Source organism: Ptiloglossa arizonensis, chromosome 4 (assembly GCF_051014685.1).
Source record: "Ptiloglossa arizonensis isolate GNS036 chromosome 4, iyPtiAriz1_principal, whole genome shotgun sequence".
Classification (NCBI taxonomy): Eukaryota; Metazoa; Arthropoda; class Insecta; order Hymenoptera; family Colletidae; genus Ptiloglossa; species Ptiloglossa arizonensis.
In genome coordinates, this window is record NC_135051.1 from 2,483,923 (window position 1) to 2,508,052 (window position 24,130).

Consider the following 24,130-nt stretch of genomic DNA (forward strand, 5'->3'; position numbering starts at 1 on the left):
GACTGATACGGACCATCGTCTCCACTCGGGTATTCATCGATTCGGAGGACACGGGACAAAGCGAGCCCTACCTCTAGGTCAGGTGACTCTTGGGATTGAAACAGATTACGATTTCAATCCTTTCAACGTACGCATACGGGCCGAGTCGTCCGATCCTGAGTATTGTTGTTTATCCGCGACAGAGAAGGAACTGTAACAAATAGAATCAAAGCTAAGTCTACTTGGCCAATTTTTCTGCATTCGAATACTCGACTACTTGGATGATTCGAATACTCGACTCCTTGGATGATTCGAATATTCGATTCCTTGGATGATTCGAATACTCGATTCCTTGAATGATTCGAATATTCGACTCCTTGGATAATTGGAATACTCGACTGCTTGGATGATTCGAATATTCGACTCCTTGGATGATTCGAATACTCGACAGCTTGGATAATTGGAATACTCGACTCCTTGGATGATTCGAATATTAGTAAATATACATAGTTTGAATTCTTGAGTACTTAGTACGTATTTATAAACGTTTATGTACATTTCTATTTGTATACTTATATATCGTTAAGTGAAAATTATTGATCAATTTCTAAGAAGTATTAGGTTGTTCGGAAAGTCATTTCGTTTTCCAAAAATGGAGAATATATAATTTAATAAAATGTTTATACACTCGAAAAAAAATCGTGTTTCATTTTCACCAACAAAAAAAACGAAACGACTTTCCGAAGAACCCAATACTTCCGTACCTTCTTCGTTTCTAACCTTACAGAAAGAACGTGTTCTGTTTCAGGTAGTGTATCGAATACTTGAAAGTAATTCTTCCTAACTCACTCGGTGGTCAAGATTTTAAGATCAACGACCAATCGTGGCCACTTCTTTCCACGCGAATGGTGTCATCTTACGTTCACAATTCTATTCACCTCGAAGGTATAAAATTATAATAACGCCAACGTATGGAAAATTTAAGAAGTCTATTTGATTACTCGGATACACGGTGGTATCATCGTTCAATGTCGAAAGGAATTGAAGTTGAAGGTAAAAATTTCAAGGTATCGACGAAACACTGAAACAGACAGGTCAATTTTCACTGCATGAAAGGGGAAAAGAAGACTCCTCGGGTCTTTCACCGTATAACGCGGTCTTTCACCGCGAAAGGTCGGACGGTGCTGGCCATTAAAAGAAAAACGTTCGCCCAGTTGCAATTTCCGCGCGTCGATTACAGCTACGGACATTATACGCAATATCGCCCGGTGATTTTATTAAAACCGGCCGCATTACCATGCCAGTGTCCTGCGAGATACGTCGCCGAACGCGAACGCGCTCAAATAACTTTGCCAATTAAAATCTGGGTCGTTAAACGCTTTCAAGCGACCAGGCAACGCGTGCCCCGATATACAACGCCTGTAACATTCTTCTGCTCCAATTGGGGCTTTTTCGAGGCATCTGGAGCTTTGTTTGTTTGTTTGTTTGTAGAACACGCCCGTTGAATATCCGCTCGGTCCACGAGTGACATCGCTGACGATTTTGGGAATCGACGAATGGGAACCACCTTCGATATCTTCAACGATCGTGTTGTTCCTGGGCTTCGGTGGTCTCTCGAGTCCTTCGAGCATGACCTGAAATTTATTTATTCGTTAGACACGACATCGATGTTGAATAAAATTTGTTACGGTCGTGTGGTGGATCACTAGGGACCCGATGGTCCTTAGAATCCATCTTGAGGGAACTTCCGAAGCTCCGCGAGTAATACATTGCGGTCAGGTTGTGCGATGAGTATTCTGAATCTGTGGCAATTTTTGAACACATTCTTTAAGAAACTTACGCAATATTCCATTGACATTGGGAAGCATCGCAAGTAACCGTACACAACGATTACAATTATTAGGTCATCCCACAAGTAATGTCCTCTCTTATCGTACTTTAAACGAACGCTTGAATCGCATCTGAGCGATGCGTTTATAGAAACTTTTTTCCATGTAGCTTAAAGAGTGCTCTCTCGACAGTCTATCGATGCAGTTCGATGCAGTTCGATCGACATTTTTCACTTGAGAAAAAATTTTTAAACGAGCGTGTGCGAACTTCATTTGCGGCATTCTGTGCTATACGAATTTAAAAAAGGTGGTACAACCACGGATACGATTAAAAACATTTGCGAAGTGTATGGTGAACGTGCTTTGAATTTGAGAATGTATCAAAGATGGTTTTTCAAATTTCGAAAAGGTGATTTTGAGCTTTCCGACGAACCGAGATCCGGTCGACCAACAGCGTTCAATCCTGAGGCATTGAAAGCTTTCATCGAGTTAGAACCACAATTAACTACCGATTAAATCGCTGAGAGATTAGGCAGTAGCAGCAGTACCATCCATAAATATTTAATACAATTGGGAAAAGTTTCGAAACTGAGAAAATGGGTACAGCGTGAACCGACGATTTCTAACCGTATCCAGCGCATGAATATTTCTACTTCCCTGCGAGATCGACGAAATAATCGTTCGTCTCTCGATCAGATTATTATTGATGACGAAAAGTGGGTCTTGTACCGCAATCCCAAACGAAAAGGTTTGCAATGGCTATCACCTGGTCGATCATCTTTACAGTGGCCAAAACCAGGTCTTCGTCCCCGGAAAGTTTTGTCGCGCGTGTGATGGGATATTAGAGGAATCATTCATTTTGAGCTTTTCAAGCAAAATCGGACCGTAACGGCTGAGATTTACAGCCAACGACTTGAACGTCTTCGAGCAACGTTAGTGGAAAAACGATCATCGTTAGCTAATCGCAAAGGTGTTCTATTCCACCACGATAACACTGGGCCACACACAGCAAGGATAACGGTAGAAAAAATTAAAAATTTCAATTGGGAATTTCTACCACACACACTATACTCTCCGGATCTTGCCCCAAGCGATTACCATCTATTCCGGTCGATGCAATATTTTTTAAGTGGATAAAATTTCAACAGCGAGGATGTAAAGTCAGCACTAAATGAGTATTTTGATTCAAAATTTTAGAAGTTTTTCGAAAATGGAATAAGAAAGTCGACCGATAGATGAGAAAAGGTAATCGAAACTGATGGTCAATGTATCGACGATTGAAAATAAATGTAAGTATTGATATTTTTCACCGAAAGTCACCGTCAAAAAACGATACTACTTACGAGATGACCTAACACAACGAAACGGTCGTTAATTAATTCCCAGAGAGACCTACGAATTTGTTTCGCGGTTGATAACGCGCTCGATGCAACATTTTGCATATTCCGGTCGATGTAACATTTTTTAAGTAGATAAAATTTCAACAACAGCGAGGACATAAAATCAGCACTAAATGAGTATTTTGATTAAAAATCCCGGAAGTTTTTCGAAAATGGAATAAAAAAGTCGACCAATAGATGGGAAAAGGTAATCGAAACTGATGGTCAATGTATAAACGATTGAAAATAAATGTAAGTATTAATATTTTTCACCGTCAAAAAACGACATTACTCACAGGATGACCTAATACAATTCCAAGAGTAAAAGAACACCAAAAGTACTTAATAGCAAGTTCAAAAAATATTTTCGATCGTCCACACTCTGGATTTCCACTGACTCTTTCACGTTCCTTCTCCAGCAAAATTTCTAAATCCTCGTTCACATCTCCATACGATCAGCTTTCACTACAAATACCCCCCGAGTCGATTCAGCGTGTAAAGAAGTGAATTTTTCGGGTCCCCCGTAAAACGAACCGGATAACCACTCTACTATCGTCAGAGTGGCAAGTCGAGGAAGACTCTACGTAGAAAAACTCCGTAAGAGAATTCTCGGGCAATGTAATCAGAGAGATTCTCCCGGTGTACGGCATGGCCCATAAGCCGATAGCACGGAACGGCGAGTGAAACGCGATGGCGAAATTAAGGAAATCTCGGTGTCCCTCATCTGGTAACTTTGCTCACCGCTCTCTGCCATCTTTTCCGGAAAACGGGGGGTTTGGAAACGCGTGTACATTTCTCGCGCGCCACTTACACAGTTATAAAAGTGTCGTGTTGTTTTGTGTGATCTTTTTTCTGAGTACACTTCCTTCTTCTTCGTGGTTGGGGCCACAGCTGCAGATGTTGTCACCGATGCCAAGTTTATTCAGTTTTCATTTCATCATTTCATTCTTTCCGTGCCCGGTTAAGAGTTGCATGCTATAGAAGTTTCGATCGATCCAGATTGTCTTTAAATCTCCGTTCTACGATGTATTCGAATGCGATTTCTTCCTTTTGTTGATTGTGCTCAGTTTATCTGTCACGTGTCGATAGTTTGCGCTTTTATTTCTTCTTTAATCTGTTTGATTTTAGTGTTATCCGGTTCACGCTCCTCTGGGATGAAGTACACTTGTCTTATTTTGAACTCACGGTTTCTGAGGTAGTATATTGTGGTATCGGATTTTCCGTGTCCGTGTAACCCTACCAAACCACTGATAACATTCCTTTTCGCACACGTTCCCATAACAACGCACGAGTCTCTTTCCGCTCCTATAACAACGCATGACACTCCATACGACAGACCACTGATAACCGAAATTCGTTTTGCATACGTTCCCATAACAACTCATGAGACTCTTTCCGTTCCCATAATGACGCACGAACAACACTCCTTGCATAACGCAGGACACTCAGAACAAGGGAATGAACGGATATAAAAACCCGACCCATAGGAGACAGTTCAGTCTTTGACCTGTGATTTGATCCGCACGAATCTATGACCGACGGTACGGTAATTGTAATTAAAGTGTAATGCAAGGGAAAATAATAAAGAGTTCGTCTCCCGTTAGAGATCAACATATTTTTGTATCAAATACTGAATTATTACGTGACACCCGCTTGGACCTGCTTCGAGCCCAGGTTTGGAAGAGATGGCGCGTGCGAACGGGGCTGCGTGAAGGTAAACACTTGGCAGTGATCTGTTCGCTAGGTTTCGTGGAAGGCACGAGTGTCACTTTAGAGGGGGTCTTGCGAGACGAGCGTGGGAATACACGCGGACGATAAGGAATACACATGGTTCAGAGAAAATGAAGAGTGTTTGGAAAAGACGAACGATCAGGATGGGGCGAACGTGACCGAATGTCTGAAATAAGGGGGACTGAGGATTAGAATGAGAGAGAATGAATGCGCGTGGCTGTATAGGGTGCGAGAGGACAGTTTTTGTAACAGTATGTCACGGGTAGTATGTCGTAGTATGTTGTAATATGTCGTAGTATGTTGTAGTATATCGTAGTATGTTGTAGTATATCGTAGTATGTCGTAGTATGTCGTAGTATGTTGTAGTATGTCGTAGTATGTCGTAGTATGTTGTAGTATGTCGTAGTATGTTGTAGTATGTCGTAGTATGTCGCAGTATGTCGCAGTATGTCGCAGTATGTCGCGGGAAATATGTCGTAGTATGTCACAGTATGTCACGGGAAGTATGTCGTAGTATGTCACAATATGTCACGGGAAGTATGTCACAGTATGCCACGGGAAGTATGTCATAGTATGTTGTAGTATGTCACAGTACGTCACGGGAAGTATGTTGTAGTATGTCGTAGTATGTCGTAGTATGTCACAGTATGTCACAGTATGTCACGGGAAGTATGTCGTAGTATGTTGTAGTATGTCACGGGAAGTATGTCGTAGTATGTCGTAGTATGTCACAGTATGTCACGGGAAGTATGTCGTAGTATGTCGTAGTATGTCATAGTCAGAAAGAAGAATACGTAACAGTATGTATACGGTCGATCTATTTTCAGTGAAAAGAGAAACCTATTACCGATACCACGTCTAATACTAGACTATGTCGTAGTATGTCGTAGTATGTCGTAGTATGTCGTAGTATGTCGTAGTATGTCGTAGTATGTTGTAATATGTCACGGAAAGTATGTTGTAGTATGTTGTAGTATGTCATAGTAAGAATGAAGAGTTCGTAGCAGTATGTATGGATAAAAAAGACGTAATAAAACAAAACAGCTGAAAAGACGCGCTAAAACGAGAGACTTGAAAAAGACGTAAGCGACGAGGACGATAAAGACGCGTACCGAGGGTATCAAGACGATTTGCTTAGTCTTATACACAGTCGATCTATCTTCAGTGAAAAGAGAAACCTATTACCGATACCACGTCTAATACTAATAACACTGTAACATACAATACACATAATAATATACATAAATATACACCGGCACACCGCACGAGTACAATTTTTTGGAGGCTCGTACGAGGATCGACAATTTTGAAAGCTCGTCGGAGATCAACAATTTTAGTCGCTCGTCCGGAATAAACAATTTTTGCGGCTCGTCCGTGATCAACAAAACTTATGCTTCCCCGTGATATCTGGAACGACTGTTGCGCGCACGCCTCGAAAGGACCAGAGTCTCTCGTCTTTGTTTCAGGTTTCAGGTTTGTAAAGGATATTTCGACGAACTCGTCGCTCTCGGTGGCGAAAACTCTCGCGCGAGATCCGAGGGATAATTAACGTACGGCGCTATTGGGACAACGAAGCCTGTATTCGAGAATTAGCGACTCGCCGTCGTGCCAAGAGCTTCGAATTGGGTTGCTCGGGATTTATAATTTGCTCGGGAGTTCGGTGAAGTTCCAGGGGCCCGAGGAGAGAGAACCGAAGGAATTGGTAATATCTTCAGGGCGCCAGATTCGGTGAATAGATTGGCCGGGAGATTCCCGTTGGAAGTCGAGCAACGTCACGGAGGGTCTTGTCCCATCTGTAGACCCTCCTTTCGAATTTTAATGTACGAATTTTTCCAAATTTTCCCGCAATAGAGTAATTGTAGCCAAGACGACTCGATTTTGGGTAGTTTGATTTTATCGGACAACGATTAATAATTATTGCTATTCCAACAGGAATTAAAGTATTTAGATGACGAGCCACGTGTTATGGGTCAGAAGTTATTATAAATTCGTCTATCATCTGATTGGGGCTGTGATAATTATTTGGAAATTGGTTCCACTGTTACGATGAGAAAAAAATAGAAGACTCGTCTATTTTATACTATTGGGTTGAATTCTTTTGAGAATGGAGAAGGATGAAGAATTTTTGCTCTGGAATAACTAGTCAATGTTTCGTTTTCAGTACAGTGCCAAGTGAATGTATAAAGAGAGTCGAGAAATGTAGAAAGTCGCCGAAAAAAAGCACTCTTGTATGCCATAGAGATAGTTCAAACCGGCAGAATGGGTGCAAATGCAGCGTGCACGCGTGAAGAATAAAAAGTGATTCCACGAAAGGTGTTCCAAGTTTCTAGATTTATGCAGTCTTTGTGGAAAAGTTCTCGCTAAACGGAAAAAAGAAATTTACTTCTTATTTCCTGAATACATATATGTGTTTCATGAGATGCAAATTCTTTCTTTCTACGTTAGTTCTATTGGGTTGTTCGGTAAGTCATTTCGTTTTCCAATATGGAGAATATATAATTTAATAAAATGTTTATACGCTCTAAAAAAATCGTGTTTCGTTTTCACCAAAAAAAACGAAACAACTTTCCGAACAACCCAATAAGTATGAAAAATCCAGGTAGAGAATTGGATTGTTCGTGAAGTCATTTTGTTTTCCAAAATGGAGAATATATAATTTAATGAAATGTTTATACATTTAAAAAAAATCGTGTTTCATTTTCACCAACAAAAAAACGAAATGACTTTCCGAACAACCTAATAGTTGACCAATTATCGTTAAGTTATACACCTCGTCTTTTCACTCGTTTTAACATTAAATATTTCTCAACTTCCTAATTAACAAAGTTAACAAATCCGTTGGTAAAAATTTCAATCGAGGTTAAGTTCGGAAGAGCTCTGGTTGCAACTCACACCGTTCATATATTTGTAGATTAAAAATTGCTTTGATTAAAGAACTTAAGAAAAGATAAGTTTCCCATTGTTGTTAGAAATTTTATTCTGAAGTTAGGTTCGAAAACAGTGCTTCACCTTGCCATTTCCACTCTCGATACTTCTCTATTTGTACGGTTGTTCGGAAAGTCATTTCGTTTTCCAAAACGGGGAATATATAATTTGATGAAATGTTTATACACTCGAAAAAGATACATTGACACTAGATATTTTTCCAAAAGAAACTTTCCTCCGAAACGATCTCTGGCGTGTAATTTCTTGTCGAACGAAACGAGAATTTTTTGTATAAAGAAGAAGAAACGAAATATCGAGCAAAAAAGAAGAAAAAGAGAAAGAATGTACGAAAATAAAAGTAAGTGTACGTTACGGTGCTAAGGATACGATAAATCGATGAATAAAAGTGAGAAAAAGAAGAGAAAAATAATACAAATAATAATCTACTTAAATTTGAAACCACCCGGAAGCATTTTGACGGTATTCTGCAGTTTATTTAAACTCGCACGGTGCTCCTTTCAGCCAGCAGAATCATATCTACGAAACGTGCAGACCAGCCAATTCATTTAATGTAAATGTTGATTCTCTTTACGTCTGTTTACTATCGCCTGAAAGCACTCCACGCATATTATTGAATACATCTGTTTGGCGAAACGGTTCGTAACTTCGTACGAATAAATGAATCGAGAGTAGAGTTTGCCAGAAAATTAAAACAGCTATAGTTGTATGTGGTCCATTCATCGATTTTACAGGTTTTCGTTGCGAGAAATGTCGAACGAATAAATAAAAATTAAAATTAAAAGTGAAATTAAAATATAGTCGAGATGAGTTACCGAGAACGAATCAGAAACTAGGGAGGAGGGTTTGTTAGTGTCAGAAGATGTAACATGAATTATAAACGAACCTTAATAATTCGAGATCGGTAGAAACGGGCCACACTCGCGCGCGCAAATTGCTACTATCGTTAGATACTCTCTTGAGATATTGTCGCAACAATTTCACAGGGGTTCGGTTGCGACGATTCTGGCAAAGATATTAAAGGCAGAACGCGTTCCGCCCCGGTAATTATGCGAATCCGTTTGTCTGATCCTGAGAATCGAACAGCTGCTCCCCGTTGGTGATTTAGTATTAAAACAATTCACCACGCCACGCTTTTACAAAACTTCGCGTAATTTGTTTCTTAATATTGTTGCTGCGTTGTTTCGACGCGCGTTGCTACCCCGTGCGAGCGAAAATATTATCGGAGACGGAAAATTAAGCAATTTTGTAGGAATTTGTTCACTGCTGGTGGTTGTAAAATAAGGGTGAATAAAGTTCTAAGATGTACGTGTATCGAATGACGGTAGTGGTAGGAACAAAATAGTAACAAAGCGCACAATTAATAACTACGCTGACTCCACTGACCACGCTGACTCCACTGACCACGCTGACTACGCTGACTACGCTGACCACTCTGACTCCGCTGACTCCGCTGACTTCACTGACCACGCTGACTCCGCTGACCGCGCTGACGACGCTGACTATTCTTATTTTACGCGACACGACACGCTTTGACAATTTTCCAACAATAACTATTGCCCTAAACACTCTTCTCTCGCACCTTATGTCCTCACACGCATTCATTCCCTTTCATTCTCACGCATTACCAAAATAATAACGCGAATAATGACTGGGGCGGTTTGTAAGAGGTGAGAAACCGTGTCGAACATATCGTGCCCGATATTTCTGAAAGAAACATTCGAAATGAAGAATTCCCTGCGTTCTATAACGCAGGTATGAAAAATTCAAATCGAAGTGCAACTACGAAATGAACTTGAATTTAGGAAAAAGATCGAGAAAGAATTCTAATTATTAGACGCGATTATGCAGAAAATGTACTGTGTGGAGCCGAGAAATTGACTTCTGGAAGGAATCGAGGATAGTATTTGGTCAGACATTCTAGCGAGCCTTTGAAGATCTTAGAGTGTACAAAAATTGATCGTATTCCCCTTACACTATGGTCCTTACTACGTTTCTCCAACTGTGCGTTTTTAAAATATTTTTCGCGATAATAATAACGTAATGTCCACGATTAATTTGTTCGAAACGGTGTGTAGAAACATTAAAAGAAAAATACAGTAGCGAGCCAGAGGTAAGAAATAAAAGAGAAGCAGTAACATTGACGTTTGAAACACGAAACGTAATTCTAGCTCGGACGAATTCATTAAGGAGCACGATTAACGACGTTTCTCGCAGGAATCGTGCGATTTATCGACGTTGACGTGAAAACCAATCGACCAATCGCTGTTAATGTGGAAACAATTCGTGCTCGATCGATTATTGCATCGTCTACCCACCCTCGCGACATTGTTCCGTGGAAATACAAGAACAACAAGTGGTTGGATTTTGCAAAGCTGGAAGCTCCTGTGGAATACGTATAGTATTCATATAAAACATATTTATACTAGTCGCATTTGTTATAATTTAGCGAAAAATAGAGTAGGACAAAATTTTACCCGTTTTTCTAAATACGAAGAGGACAGTACTGATTTCTAATTTTCTAAGAACTACTATTGGCCTCTGAAAAAAATTCTTGCGAAACACATACGTTACAGAGAATAGATTTAAAAATAACAATATTGCTCGAGTTTGGATTCTCAAGCAGCATTGTTGTATCACGGATGAGATTCGATTCTTTTATTTATGGAAAGAAATTAATTTCAATCAGGCGCATAGTATTATTATAAAAAATATAAAGGCAGAGCTACTATAAACCTGTCGAATAGGACAGTACTGTTTTCTAATTTTCTAATAACTATTGTAGACCTCTGAAAAAAAATTCTTGCAAAAACACATACGTTACGGGGAATAGATTCAAAAATAACAATACTGCTCGAGTTTGGATTCTCAAGCAGCGTTGTTGTATCATTGGTGAGATTCGATTCGTTTTATTTTCTCTTATTTGTGGAAAGAAACTAATTTCAATCAGATGCATAGTATTATTATAAAAAATATAAAGGCACAACTACTATAAACCTGTCGAATAGGACAGTACTGTTTTCTAATTTTCTAATAACTATTGTAGACCTCTGAAAAAAAATTCTTGCAAAAACACATACGTTACGGGGAATAGATTCAAAAATAACAATACTGCTCGAGTTTGGATTCTCAAGCAGCGTTGTTGTATCACTGGTGAGATTCGATTCGTTTTATTTTCTCTTATTTGTGGAAAGAAACTAATTTCGATCAGGCGCATATTATTTTATATATTATTATATAAAATGTAAAGGTAGAACTACTATGAACTTTCCAGAGCAGAAGAATGCTCGAAGAGTTTTCATTACGTTACCTAAGATGCATCCGCCATTTTCAACAGACACGTAACGGTGAATTGTTGCAAAATATAACGGCGCCCTAGTCAATAGACCATCTAGCTGTCGTACGTGAGTAGGTGCACACGTGTGGGTGCTTCTATATTATATCCATTGAACGAACCGTCTCTCGTTAACGTACGTACAATGGCCATCGGGAAATAGCATCGTGGTCGAGTTCGGGATTACCGAATTAATCGAATGGTTCTCACAAAGAAAATCTATTTATAGCTGGAAACGAGTTCCGTGGATAAATCCCACCTATTGTGGCCACGATATCGCGTTATCATAATCCAACTCCTCATCTATTGTTATCGATATATTGTCATTATCACGGGATATAATATACAATCTATAATACAAACTCAATGATCTACAACGATACGTGTATAGCTGATAATCTAAAAGCCGGAATATATTAGAATATAAATGTAATTGTTCGATCTGAAACACGCAATCGTGTAAAATTTGTATTCTTGGACAACATCTTCCAATTTTCCAGACTTCTCCAGTCTACGGGAGTAACATTGTACTATTTCAAGTTGAAAGGAGCTGAACAATACTACTTAAACGGTTCAAAAATTGTCACTCGAAAGAAACTGTTGTTACTGTAAATTATCGTCTTGGTGATATCTCAATGATACTTGATGCTTCAACTGTATCGATACTAGAACATCAACAAGTACATCTACTAAGAATAACAAATTAAATTATCGTCTTGCTGAGGTCTCAATGATACTCGATGCTTCAATTATATCCATACTAGAACATCGACAAGTACATCTACTAACAATAACAAATTAAATTATCGTCTTGTTGAGATCTCAATGATACTTGATGCTTCAATTCTATCGATACTAGAAAATTTACAAGTACATCTACTAACAGTAACAAATTAAATTATCGTCTTACTGAGATCTCAATGATACTTGATGTTTCAATTGTATCGATACTACTAGAACATTTACAAGTACACCTACTAACAATAGCAAATTAAATTATCGTCTTGCTGAGGTCTCAATGATACTTGATGCTTCAATTGTATCGATACTAGAACATCAACAAGTACATCTACTAACAATAACAAATTAAATTATCGTCTTACTGAGGTCTCAATGATACTTGATGCTTCAATTGTATCGATACTACTAGAACATTTACAAGTACACCTACTAACAATAGCAAATTAAATTATCGTCTTGCTGAGATCTCAATGATACTTGATGCTTCAATTGTATCGATACTAAAACATCAACAAGTACATCTACTAACAATAACAAATTAAATTATCGTCTAGCTGAGGTCTCAATGATACTCGATGCTTCAATTGTATCGATACTAGAACATCTACAAGTAGACCTATTAACAATAACAAATTTATTTCTTATCTCAAGACGATACTTGGAACACGAATTAGTACTAATAAGTACGTATAGCTACCAATGAGTACATCCAATGATGTATCGAATTCGATATAAAGTAATCGAAACAAATCGAATGGTTCTTAACGCTATCATTCCTCGCGACTCGTCACGTTCTATATAAAGCTGTTCCCCAAACATCCCTATTGAGCAAATACCAATCATTGCTACCGTAGCTCGTTCACGAGTGCAGGAAGACTTCGATACTCGCTTATTTACCCGAATTACAGGGGGCTAGAAATTTGGAAATTCTAATTACAGGAATTTCGTACGTCTGGTTGACGCCGACCAGAAATCATCCCAGTGTTTACGAAGTGTTCGATAACTAGAAACCGTGGCTGCCTGTTTACCTGGCAAACGACTAGGAATACCTTACGCGGAGTCAATTTACCAAGAAATCTTCGTATTTATATCTGAAGAAACTCCTATACCCGTTATACAGATTTTTCGTGAACATTGCAAGCAACGTAGGTATTGTAACGATCAAGATTGCAACGTGTACAACAGATTAAACAATACATGGTAGTACCTCGCTTAATGTTCGAAAATCAGAACCATGGGTTATCATCAGTACACAAAACATAGATAGAAACGATGAATGTAGAATTAATCAAGATTGCAACGTGTACAGCAGATTAAACAATATATGGTAGTACCTCGCTTAATGTTCGAAAATCAAAACCATCGATTGTCATCGGTATACAAAACAGATAGAAACGATGAATGTAGAATTAATCAAGATTGCAACGTGTGCAGCAGATTAAACAATATATGGTAGTACCTCGCTTAATGTTCGAAAATCAAAACCATCGATTATCATCGGTATACAAAACAGATAGAAACGATGAATGCAGAATTAATTTTATCAATAACCAAGGCTACATTCACAGACAAGAAGCCCTCGTGAAAAATAGTTTTGTGTATCGTTCGCCTGGAAAGAAAAGTATTGACAGTTCGAGGTCGTCGAAGGATCCACCCCCACCACTGCATCTCGTCTCCTTTGCTCCGCCCACACAACAGACGAATACTCTCCATCTCCAATTCTCGCACAGAAATACATAATCGTCTCATAAACGTGCATATCTTGATTCACAGTGCTCGAAGTGAAACCGATGTACTCCAACTCGAATATCGTAAACAAGCCGTACGCGATAAACGTCGAACTGATTAAAGAACCGCCCACGAGATCCACTGTAACGCGATTACAGTCGAGAAAATAGCTTCCTCGCTTCTATGTACTCGACGTACTGTTTACCTAGCCGGAAAGGAGGGATCTTGACCCGTGACATTTGCGAAAACAAGTACCAGGATCCCTCCTCGAGCGTCTCTCCGCGCGCGTTCCCGCTCTCGCGTACCGCGACAATATTTGAGCCCTCGAAGGGTCCCCGTTTCGATAAATTTCGGCCTCGCGATGTAATTTTTCCCACAATCCACTGGACCAACGATCGACGACTCGATCTTCTCCGTGGTACAAGAATGAACCTATTCGCGGGGTGAAATAAACCGACATAGCAATAATTTTCTCTCGAGAGTGGTGACACAAGTCTGTCCACAGTTCGACCATACTCTAAGCTACGGTAAATAATTTACACAAATAATACTACTTCCAGTCCCTCGATAAAGTTTACAAAGCTCTTAGATTTGCTTTCGCTAAGTGTCGACCGATACACGCGATTTCTTCCAACCGGATACATGCCTCGGTTATTGATCAGATTCGTTCCTCGAATTCGCGCCAAGGCGTTAGAACGTTATCGTGTCTCTCGTTAATCGTCCTCTTCGACCGGTCAGAGACCATTTCTCTATCTCGGTGACTCGCTTATCGATAATCGACGTATCTTCGAACATTTAAGCGGGGCGGCACGCCACGTCGTCGTGTCCTTTTCCACTCTCGTGCACGTTCCAATTCCACCGACGATCGATCCGCACACGCTGAAAATATCGAGTCGGTTATTAAAATCCCACGTTTTGCGTAAGAAAATCGATCACGCGTCCAGGCCGCGATTTCATCGCTGTGTACTGTTATACCATACCGTAATCGTGCTACGATACCTACCGCGTTGCGTTCTTAAGATTAATCATTGTTCCCATGCGAGCCGATTCATAGAAGACAGATAACGTAAGGCAGCCAAAACACTTCTTGGACCAGGCTACGTGACTCCCCGTGTGAACCTCATGCTGCGATCGAACTCTTCTTTGTCACCGAACGATAGAAAGACCAGTCGAGAGTCACTTCTCTAAGTTGTGTCTAAGTGCTAAGTACGTCCGTGAAATTCTTGTCAGTCGGTCTATTTCAATAAAAATAGTGCCAAGGGTTCGTTGAATTCTACACGAATGTTCCTCCTGCATAACAGTACGTTTTCGGGCGTGTTGGAATGAATGCAACAATGATCTTAACACTAGATTGCCCAAGGAAGTCATTTTGACTGCTTTTCAATTTAGAAAAACAATTGTATATATAATGACACAGCTTCTTAGAATTTTGTGACTTTTTGTACAACATATAAATGCGTTTATTAATCATTGTAGTTGCCTCCCCCCCCCCCCTCTTTCATTTCCGGTATATATATGTGTTATACTTATATTGCCCAAAAGCAGTCATTTTGACTACTTGGGAAATTTTAAATAATCGAATGACTTTTATTATCGAATTGAATAAATTTCTTATATGACCAGATTGGCTCCGAATTCGCATAACAGTTTATACATTTTTGATTACCGTCACTTGTACGTGACTTGTTATTCGAATCTTTATTAGAAGAACTATGCCCAGAGATAAGTTCAAGCAAATCCTACGATTTATTCGTTTTGACAAAAGAACCGAAAGAAGTAGACGCCTCCGAACAAATAAATTTACCTTGGTTTCGGAAATATGGGACAAGTTCATTGAAAATAGTCAAACTTGCTATCAACCAGGGCAAAATATAACAATTGCAATTATTTCCAACAAAAGCCACGTGCAAGTTTATACAGTATATGCCTAATAAACCCAACAAATTTGGCATCAAATTCTGGCTTGCATCAGATGTTAGTAGCAAGTACGTTTTGAACGGTTTTTCTTACTTGGGGAAAGACGAACAACGACCATCGTCAATGCTTCTCAGTGAACACGTTGTTCTGAAACTGGTCGAGCCATACACAAACTGTGGAAGGAATATCACGATCGATAATTTTTTCACTAGCATGTCACTCGCGACGAAATTATTGGCCAAAAAAACAACACTAGTTGGAACTATTAGAGGAAATAAAAGAGAACTACCCAAAGTAGCCAAACAAACGAAGGATAACATGCCTCGTTTTTTCACTATCTTATATAAATCGGAAAATTCTGTCCTTACAATATATAAAAGCAAACCGAATAAAAGAGTAGCTGTTCCAAGTTCCAGGCATAAATTTGTGAAAATTGATAGAAGTAATAAAAAAATGTTACCGGACTCTATTCAATTTTATAACAAAACAAAATTTGGAGTTGATATGACGGATCAAATGGCCCTCCAAATATTTTTCAATATTTTAGATTTGGCTGCTATAAAAGCTTGGATCCTTTACAAAGAAGCGACAGGAATACAAATACAACGGAAACAGTTCTTGTTTCAATTAGCAGAACAGCTCTCCACCGATTACAGATCTGCAAGACAGAAAGAGTCATCAGAAAATGAAGACCCACAAACATCAAATACAACATATTCTAACAAACGAAAAATTTGTCAAGTACGACTTTGCCACAATGACGAAACAAATAATATATGTGAAAAATGTGAAAAATGTGAAAAGTGTGTTTGCGGAAGATGTACACATAAAAAGGTTTCCACTTTTATTTGCTTAAAATGTACAAATAATGCATAAATTATTTTTTTTTTCCAAGTGAAGTAAATTTTTTTTATTGTTAATATTTACTAATAACTTGTCGTATGACTGTAAATAATATAAGAAATATTAAAAATTAATTTTAAACAAATTTCTTTACACATCAGTTATTTTTTTCTGCACTTTCACAATGCAGTCATTTTGACTGCTTTGGGGCAATATAGGTATATACTAAGTTTCAGTCTTTCTAGTGTTAAGGGTGCCAGATGTCGATATCAGTTTTAAGAACTGTCTCCGTATTGGCGCGGTCAAAGGTTTGGCCATTTTCCTTTTGGCTTTTCTTTCTAGTCGAGTTCCAAGTCCAGAGTCACGAAGACCACACGACACTGTCGTCGTTCAGATCAAGACATATCACTGTATACTCGTTTCTTCGGACTTTATATTCTTATATGTACAATAACTATACTACTAGATACGCGAGATCCCTGCATATTATAATAAACTAGATATTATAATCTAAACTTTACAACAGGTCTATTTCAATAAAACCTCGGTAAAATGCCAAGGGATCGTTGCATAACAGTACGTTTTCGGGCGAATTCTATTTTCGTCAACCGACTCCCTCATCAATATTCATTTAACAAAGTCCCCCAACCTATCCCCCGGTCCATCTACCGGCCAGCCAGCCCTTCACTCGTGGAACCGGTGCGCAGGGCTCGTATTCTTTTAATTCGATTCCGGTTAATCCGGTCGCGCGCCGGCTGGTTACGTTTTTATTTTCGAGGGCCGAGTAATCTGATTTTCCGATTCCGTTCGTACGTTACTTTCTGGGCGGGAGCACGCGTGTCGGGGTCCATTTGCTAAATGAAAAGTGTCACTGCGGATGAAAGGGAGAGACGCGTTCAGAGAACCGGAAGGATAAGCTATCTCCAACGGTGTATCGCGCCCCTTTACACGTTTCTCTATTTCTCTGTACCTTTCACCGGTGAATCCCACCTCGGATAGATTGGTATCCTTGTTTGCTGAACGTGTGACACGCGCGTTCGGACGAGATAGTTTGTTAAAATCCTTCGTGAGTTTTTATTTCCCGCTGGCGAAGAACTGGGTATGGATTTTTGGTGGCGGGAACGAGAGAGGAGAGATGAGACCAAGGACAAGCAACAAGTGAGAGAACGCGGAGAGAATCGAGCAACTGTGAGGATAGATCGGGTGTGTACGGGGTGTTTCGAAGTGCCGTTTCAAGTCGCGTCGATACGATTGTATCCGGGGAGAGTAATGGAAAATGGAAGAGAAATGTTAAATAGAAAGTACAAATATAATGAATAGAAATGTTGAATATAAAGTAAATAGAAATGTTAAATAGAAAATAAATAGAAATGTTTTGTCTTTGAAACGTTTACGATAGTATATGTAAATGAAATCTGAACGAGAGTGTGCGCGATTATAATAATTATTAACCCTTTTCACTCGAGAGACGATCCTCGATCGCCACTTAATTCGGTGTACTCTCTCCGATTGGGAAAACCATCGTGGTTTGGAATTGAGATTAAAATTCAATTACTCCTTTCTTGTAAGACGTAAACATACGTATACGAAATGTTGAAATGAAAATGCTCCGTTTTAAATTAATTAACTACAAGATTCGAAGGATTTCGTCGAGGTGCTAGTTTCTGGTAGCAAAAAAGCTTCGAGTGCAAAGGGTCGAATACATTATTAAATACGATCGATGATTGACAATTAGGGTTAAATACGATCGATGATTGACAATTAATATTTGAGAATTATTATTATCGTCGAGTGCGTACAGCGTTGAATTTCGTTGCATTCGGTCGAAAAATTAAACAAAATGTTCTCTCGATCGTTTTGTCCGTGATTCGATACTATTTTCCAACGACACCGAGCCACCCCGTATACAAGAGCAGCAACAACAGGAACGTGCAATCACTCCTCGTTTCGAGGAACGAATCCTACGGAATCTCCTGGAAAACTTTAACTTCTAATGGATAAAATTATCAAAGGCATCGCAAACTTTATGTATATCAATTTTATTTAAACAATATCTGTTTCATTTAATATAATACAATACATTTTGTTCCGCTCTGCTATTCACGCTCGCATCGTTCATGCTAATAATCTACACCACCTCTTCGTCTTTTTTTCTTTTTTTTTCTTCATCTTTTTCGTTAAACCTCTAGCACAAAAATACGAGCATAATTTGGAACCTCTCTCCCTCTTTCACACACGTGCATCCCCCTCTCTCTCTTACTCTCTCCTCTCTCTCTCTCTCTCGTTCTGTTCACCCTCACCTCTCCCACTTGTGTCGTTCAAGTCCCCCCAGGAAAAATGCCATTCGCCAGTCTTTAAAAAGTATATATTAACGTACGACTGTTTTCAGGATCGATTAATTTACACGTATGCTTCAAAATTCTCATATTCGATCTCTCTCTCTCTCTTCTTTCTGTTCAACGCGTGCAATCTGAGAGAAACATCAACGATGCTCTCCCAACACGTACTTTTGTTACTTTTAATGAAAACGCCTGTTACGAGTACGCGTGAAATAAAATTGATTTATTCGTTTATTTATTTATTCTCCCTCTCTCGCACACACTCACTCTCTCTCTCTCTCTCTCTCTTTCTTTCTCTCTCTGTGGGCGTATTCGTGCGAACGAATAGCAAACTAGAGTATAGAGTTTAAATAAAGACGGAACGAAAACGTGGAATAGAAACGTTCTTCCTACGGGGTTTCGCGTAAAAATCAATTTCGAAAATCTCCCTGGTATACGTGCGAGTGAGTACGACTTGCCTAACGTGTCTGTCCATAACTTCGTTACATCTACTATGCGTTAGTGTTTGAAAACGTTTTGGACGATGTGTCCGTTGCCCGTCGAGTCTCACTGTCCTCCATGTAGTTAGAACCAGTTTCTCAATTGGATACAACATCATCATCACACCCTGTATATATATTTACACACAGCTTGACGGGGGAGGGGAAACGAAATCGATGTTTCGATTACAAAATACAGTTATACGGAAGCCATTCAAAACTGACCCACCACACGAATAAGTTTCAGTTACGTGTTTACATATACAAATGACAAGTTACATGTAAGTTAAGAACGATCGTTACCAAGCTCGGGCGATTTCGACAGTCCTCGGGAGGACCTCAAACACCAACGTGGATTCTCTTCTCTTTCTCGTTGGGTCCACCGAAGGTTTACAGGCTAGAAAAAAACAACTAGAAGTAGACACACGTACGATCGTTAGTAAGTTTCCAGTTCGTCGAAAACATATCTCTGATTCGTGCACTTAAAATAGGGAAAATAACGTGAATCTATCGTAATTGGGATTTGAAATTTGACCAAATCGATTCTCCAGTAATTCTCCATTCTCGTGTGCCTAGATCTGGAATTATCGAACACGGAAAACGGAACGATTGGTTTCACATGGTTGGTCGGTGAATGCTGGAGGTTTGAGGCCCTCCCTGTTCTCCCAACCAATCGCGTTTAAAGAGAACGAACGACGACGATGTAATATAGTTAACATGTTGCGCAAAATCTGTATCGCCATTCGAAATTATCGTTATACGTACAATAACATATACATATGCACAATGGATGTATACGCGCGTGCAGTGACAATTAATTCTTTTTGTCCATTTTCTCTTATGTAGAGCGTTAAAGGAGCTATTTATCTAATACTCGAGAAGATTTTCGTTCCATCACATACCCTTTCCCTGTAGCTTCGTAATGTTTCGTTAATTTTCACTTAGTTTTCTTGAACGTGTGTTTTATCAAAGAGTTTCCCTTACGGTTACGTTTGAATAAAAATAAATATTTTCGATTGTGTCCTAGAAAAATTGTTGCAAGCTATATCGTATAGTATACCTAACTACTTACAGATTACATTAAGTATTCTTAAACGCATGCTTGACCAGTGCTCGGTTGGCCCGCGAGTACGAATAAAAAAAAATCTGTATCATCCCACCTCGAGGTCTAGCCACCAAGAAAATAAAAACGAAACGACGCGAAACGGTTCATTTTCAACAACAAGGACATCGGCTCGGAGATATTTCATTTTTTGTTTTTTTCTTTTGTTTTTTTTTGTTTTTTTTTGTTTTTTTTTTTTTTTTAACTTTTCTCCCCCCAGACGCACACACCTAAGAGTATAAAGTCTGCTTTGGCTGCGAGTCGCGTTGCGTCTCAATCTCGATGGATATGATATATTTTGTTTACTATTTTCGAATCAAAAGAACTCGAAAACATTCCGAAAACACCGTATTACGCTATAGGTCCGATCCTAATCGCCTATCCTTACCGCTAACGATCTAAAAACCTGGTCTATTATGTAGATTATGACTGAGTGTCGCTCGACTTTTTAAAGCTGAGAACGTTCTCTCCCATTACGCTTAACCAGAACGCTTCTCGCTCGCTGTTAATTCACTGGACGAATCAAAGGAGCATAGTTAATCGCTGTAGGATCTCTGTGTCAGTGATCTTCCAACGTAAGGAAGTGAAAGGTTTTTCGCAAGCTGTGATCACTGATGATCCTAATGCGATTGGTGTATGAACAACAACGGTGTGCGATTCCGTTTGAAAAGTTGTAATTAACCCTTTGCCGCCTGACATAGTACTGACAATGTTTTATCGGTTAGAAATAAATGAACATTGTTTACAGCCGATGAATACAATCAAGAGAGCATAATCTCACAACCGTAAGAAACCAGTCGAAGAAGATTACACCTAATCTTGTGTTGCACGAAAAGAATAATTCAATGTCTACTTTGGCCAAATCCCCTGAGAATGTGGAGCGAAACGCAAGATAGAAACCTGCCAGAAAGTGGATGCCATCATTGTACAAAAGTGGTTGTAAAGAAGCACGACGAAATAAAAATTCAGAAATCTTGTAACACTTGTAACGCGTGTGTTGGTATTGTGTTCTTTTAAAACTTTGTCAGCTTGCCAACCTGCCTTAGCAGAAAACCTTTCTTACGGAACATTCTCAAGTTTAACGTAATACATGCTTATACGAATAAAATATATTTGACTCAATTGGTTTCGTACTGTGTGATTTCTGTATCTATAAATGAACTCAGGCACTAAGGGGTTGAATGATCAGTGATTCGAATTGTTTAGGATCGAAGACAAATCGATTATAGAAATTAGATAACGGTAGATGAATATTGGCAGTATCAAGACGCTAGACAAATGCAACGTACGAAAAGAAGAGAACATGGTTGAAGAATATAGGTGGTAATTAATGAAGCATCGTCCTGATTATATAAAACTTACTGTTTCCCTGTTAAATACTTTCTTGTTTGCTAAACACGTCTAAGTGACACGGTTTTAAATGTAGAAGTTTATAAAAAAAGCTATTCTGAAAGCAATGAGAAATCTACTCAATGTTGAGCAATATCCAATACTCCTATTTTTAAATAACGTAACATTTACTCATATATACAACTAAATTCTCGCACAAAGAACAAAATTGCATTTCAAATAGGAAAAACAAATGCTCTCCTTATTCAAATAAAAGGAAAAAAAAACAGTTGTATAAAAAATTAAATTATCTTCCTGGTAATAAAATGTACACCACGCTCTTACACAGATGCAACCAGAGCACAGTAAGAAAACAATAAGAATAAATAACAACTCTCGTTTTTTTAAACTGCATAAAAGTGGTTCGGTGTAGAAGGTAACTTTGTCGTATTTAAATTACACGCTGTCTGGTTGCACCCTCACAAAAAAGACTCTGGATATAATAGAGAGAATGAAAGAAACTCAATGAGTATTAAATGGTAAAATAAAATGCATTGCACTCGGTCTGTGCTATACAATGATTAAAAACACCTGTATCGCTCACACACTGTGAACAAAAGCTTAACGAGCTAGAGTAATATGCTTGGTATATGCAAGTCTTATTTCACTGCTCAAAATAATTAGACTGCCAAATAATAAGATAATCTATACATTACGAGTTACTCATACAATATAAACGAAATATTTCATAAAAATCTTACGATATTTAATAAATATAGTATTTCTTTTGGTCTTAATATTTGAACACAATCTAATTATATTGAGTAGTACAATAAATGGATCCTGGCGCTAAAAACTCAGTTATTATTTCAAACACAAAATAGACAGCGCTAGTACCGCAATTCTGTTTGTATTTTCTGCTAGTGCTGGAAGTTTTCTTAAACCTCTTTCTGGTAAAAATAGGTAAAACGCTTTTCTCTTTTCACATACAATCATCCGAGCTGCCTCCAAATTCAGAAGAGGAAGTAAAACATATGAGATCATCTTGAATTTTACAATGGAAGCAGCTAACATTTATTACGTACGCGAATACAAATCTATATACCAAAAACAAATGGAAAAGAACATCCACAGCCACGTACTAAAAATATGCAATCGTCTTTTTCCATTGACCAAATATTACAACTTGAGGTTTAACTTGGTATGCTAAACAACCAGCACCGCTATCTTGTAACAAAACAGAAACGAATCATTGACAGCAGAATTACTGCAATTGTTACAACTAATTGCAATGTCCACATTCTTCTTTTTTTATGTTCGTTATGTATTAAAATTACACCGAGTCTTGCACGATCGAAAGTATAAAAAACGTCTCATAAAACGATGAATTAATGCTACAAAACCATAACAAAGTTAGTTAGTGAACTCTGTTCCTAAATCAGTTTTTCAATCGTGCAATGGACCCGTTTTTCTACGGAGATGATTAGAGACAAGATAGCGAAAACAATGTATTTCTGTTTCATAATTTTCCTAAGCTGCTCAAACACGATTTCCTTCCATTGTTAGAATTCTGATACTTTTCTTCTTCTTTTCAATAATACCAATACGAAAAATGATTTGGCACAATATATATTTTAATATGAACATCACACGATGATGTCGTACTTCTCAAAGATCAATGTTTCCGCTAAAATGTATGTCGCCTCTATTTATCTCCGTTTAATTTAGAATTGAAGCTTTACACCTTACTAAAGACCAATACACGAACGATATATTCCTTATCACTCACTCCCTCTTTTTCCCCCTTTCGTACCAATTTATCTATACAGTTTACTCTCGGCTGCGTTATTGTTTGATTCCCGCGCGAATCGTCATCGCTTTCGTTTCAGAGACACACAACGCACATATTTACAGCTTTACAAAAAGAAACATGGAAAATATATTCTCGAACCACAACTGGCAAATCGAATTTTCCAATGTTTCGTTCGTCGAACCCCCATTTTTGTTTCCTATTGGCGACCTCTCACGTGAATCGTCGGATACTTTGCAAAATGAAAGGAAAGTTCTTTCAAGGGACGAACTTCCTCCCCATGTTTGAACTCAATAGAAACGAAAAAAGAACCATCTAACAGATCTATATACAAACACTGTACATCGTCGTATGGAAACGAAAGAAGTTCAAATAGGTAAAGCTTCGAAGTCAGCCATGTTAACGTTGAATACGTACCATTCGAGGAATCGTTACTTACCGCGATCGATAAACAACGTTCAATGAAAATGCTGGTTCCTGTTCCTTCCATAACAATGCAGCAGTTAACGGGCACGTTAAACGCTCGGCTGATCCCCAAGTGCGATGCATGATTATTCAATTCTCTTCGGAAAACACGACGTATTCCACGGACTGGTCGTACTGTGATCTAAACGAAACGAAGATTCGCCGCGGAAAAAAATCACACT

General features: G+C 38.7%; 1 protein-coding gene across 1 annotated transcript; it reads right to left on the bottom strand.

The window, feature by feature from the left end:
• Positions 1-1,174: 1,174 nt before the first annotated feature.
• LOC143146055 (uncharacterized) lies at positions 1,175-24,051 on the bottom strand. The gene is made up of 2 exons (XM_076310043.1): positions 23,923-24,051; positions 1,175-1,613 (listed from the first exon to the last, which is right to left on the bottom strand). Exons 1-2 carry the CDS (start codon positions 23,971-23,973, stop codon positions 1,272-1,274), a joined length of 393 nt encoding a protein of 130 aa, XP_076166158.1. The 5' UTR covers positions 23,974-24,051; the 3' UTR covers positions 1,175-1,271.
• Positions 24,052-24,130: the final 79 nt, after the last annotated feature.

Excerpts from the sequence above, each read along its gene's own strand:
- LOC143146055 (XM_076310043.1), bottom strand. The coding sequence starts at position 23,973 with ATGGAAGGAACAGGAACCAGCATTTTCATTGAACGTTGTTTATCGATC. Across the intron at positions 1,614-23,922 it reads AACGTTGTTTATCGATCGCG|GTCATGCTCGAAGGACTCGA; the intron begins GTAAGTAACGAT and ends AATAAATTTCAG.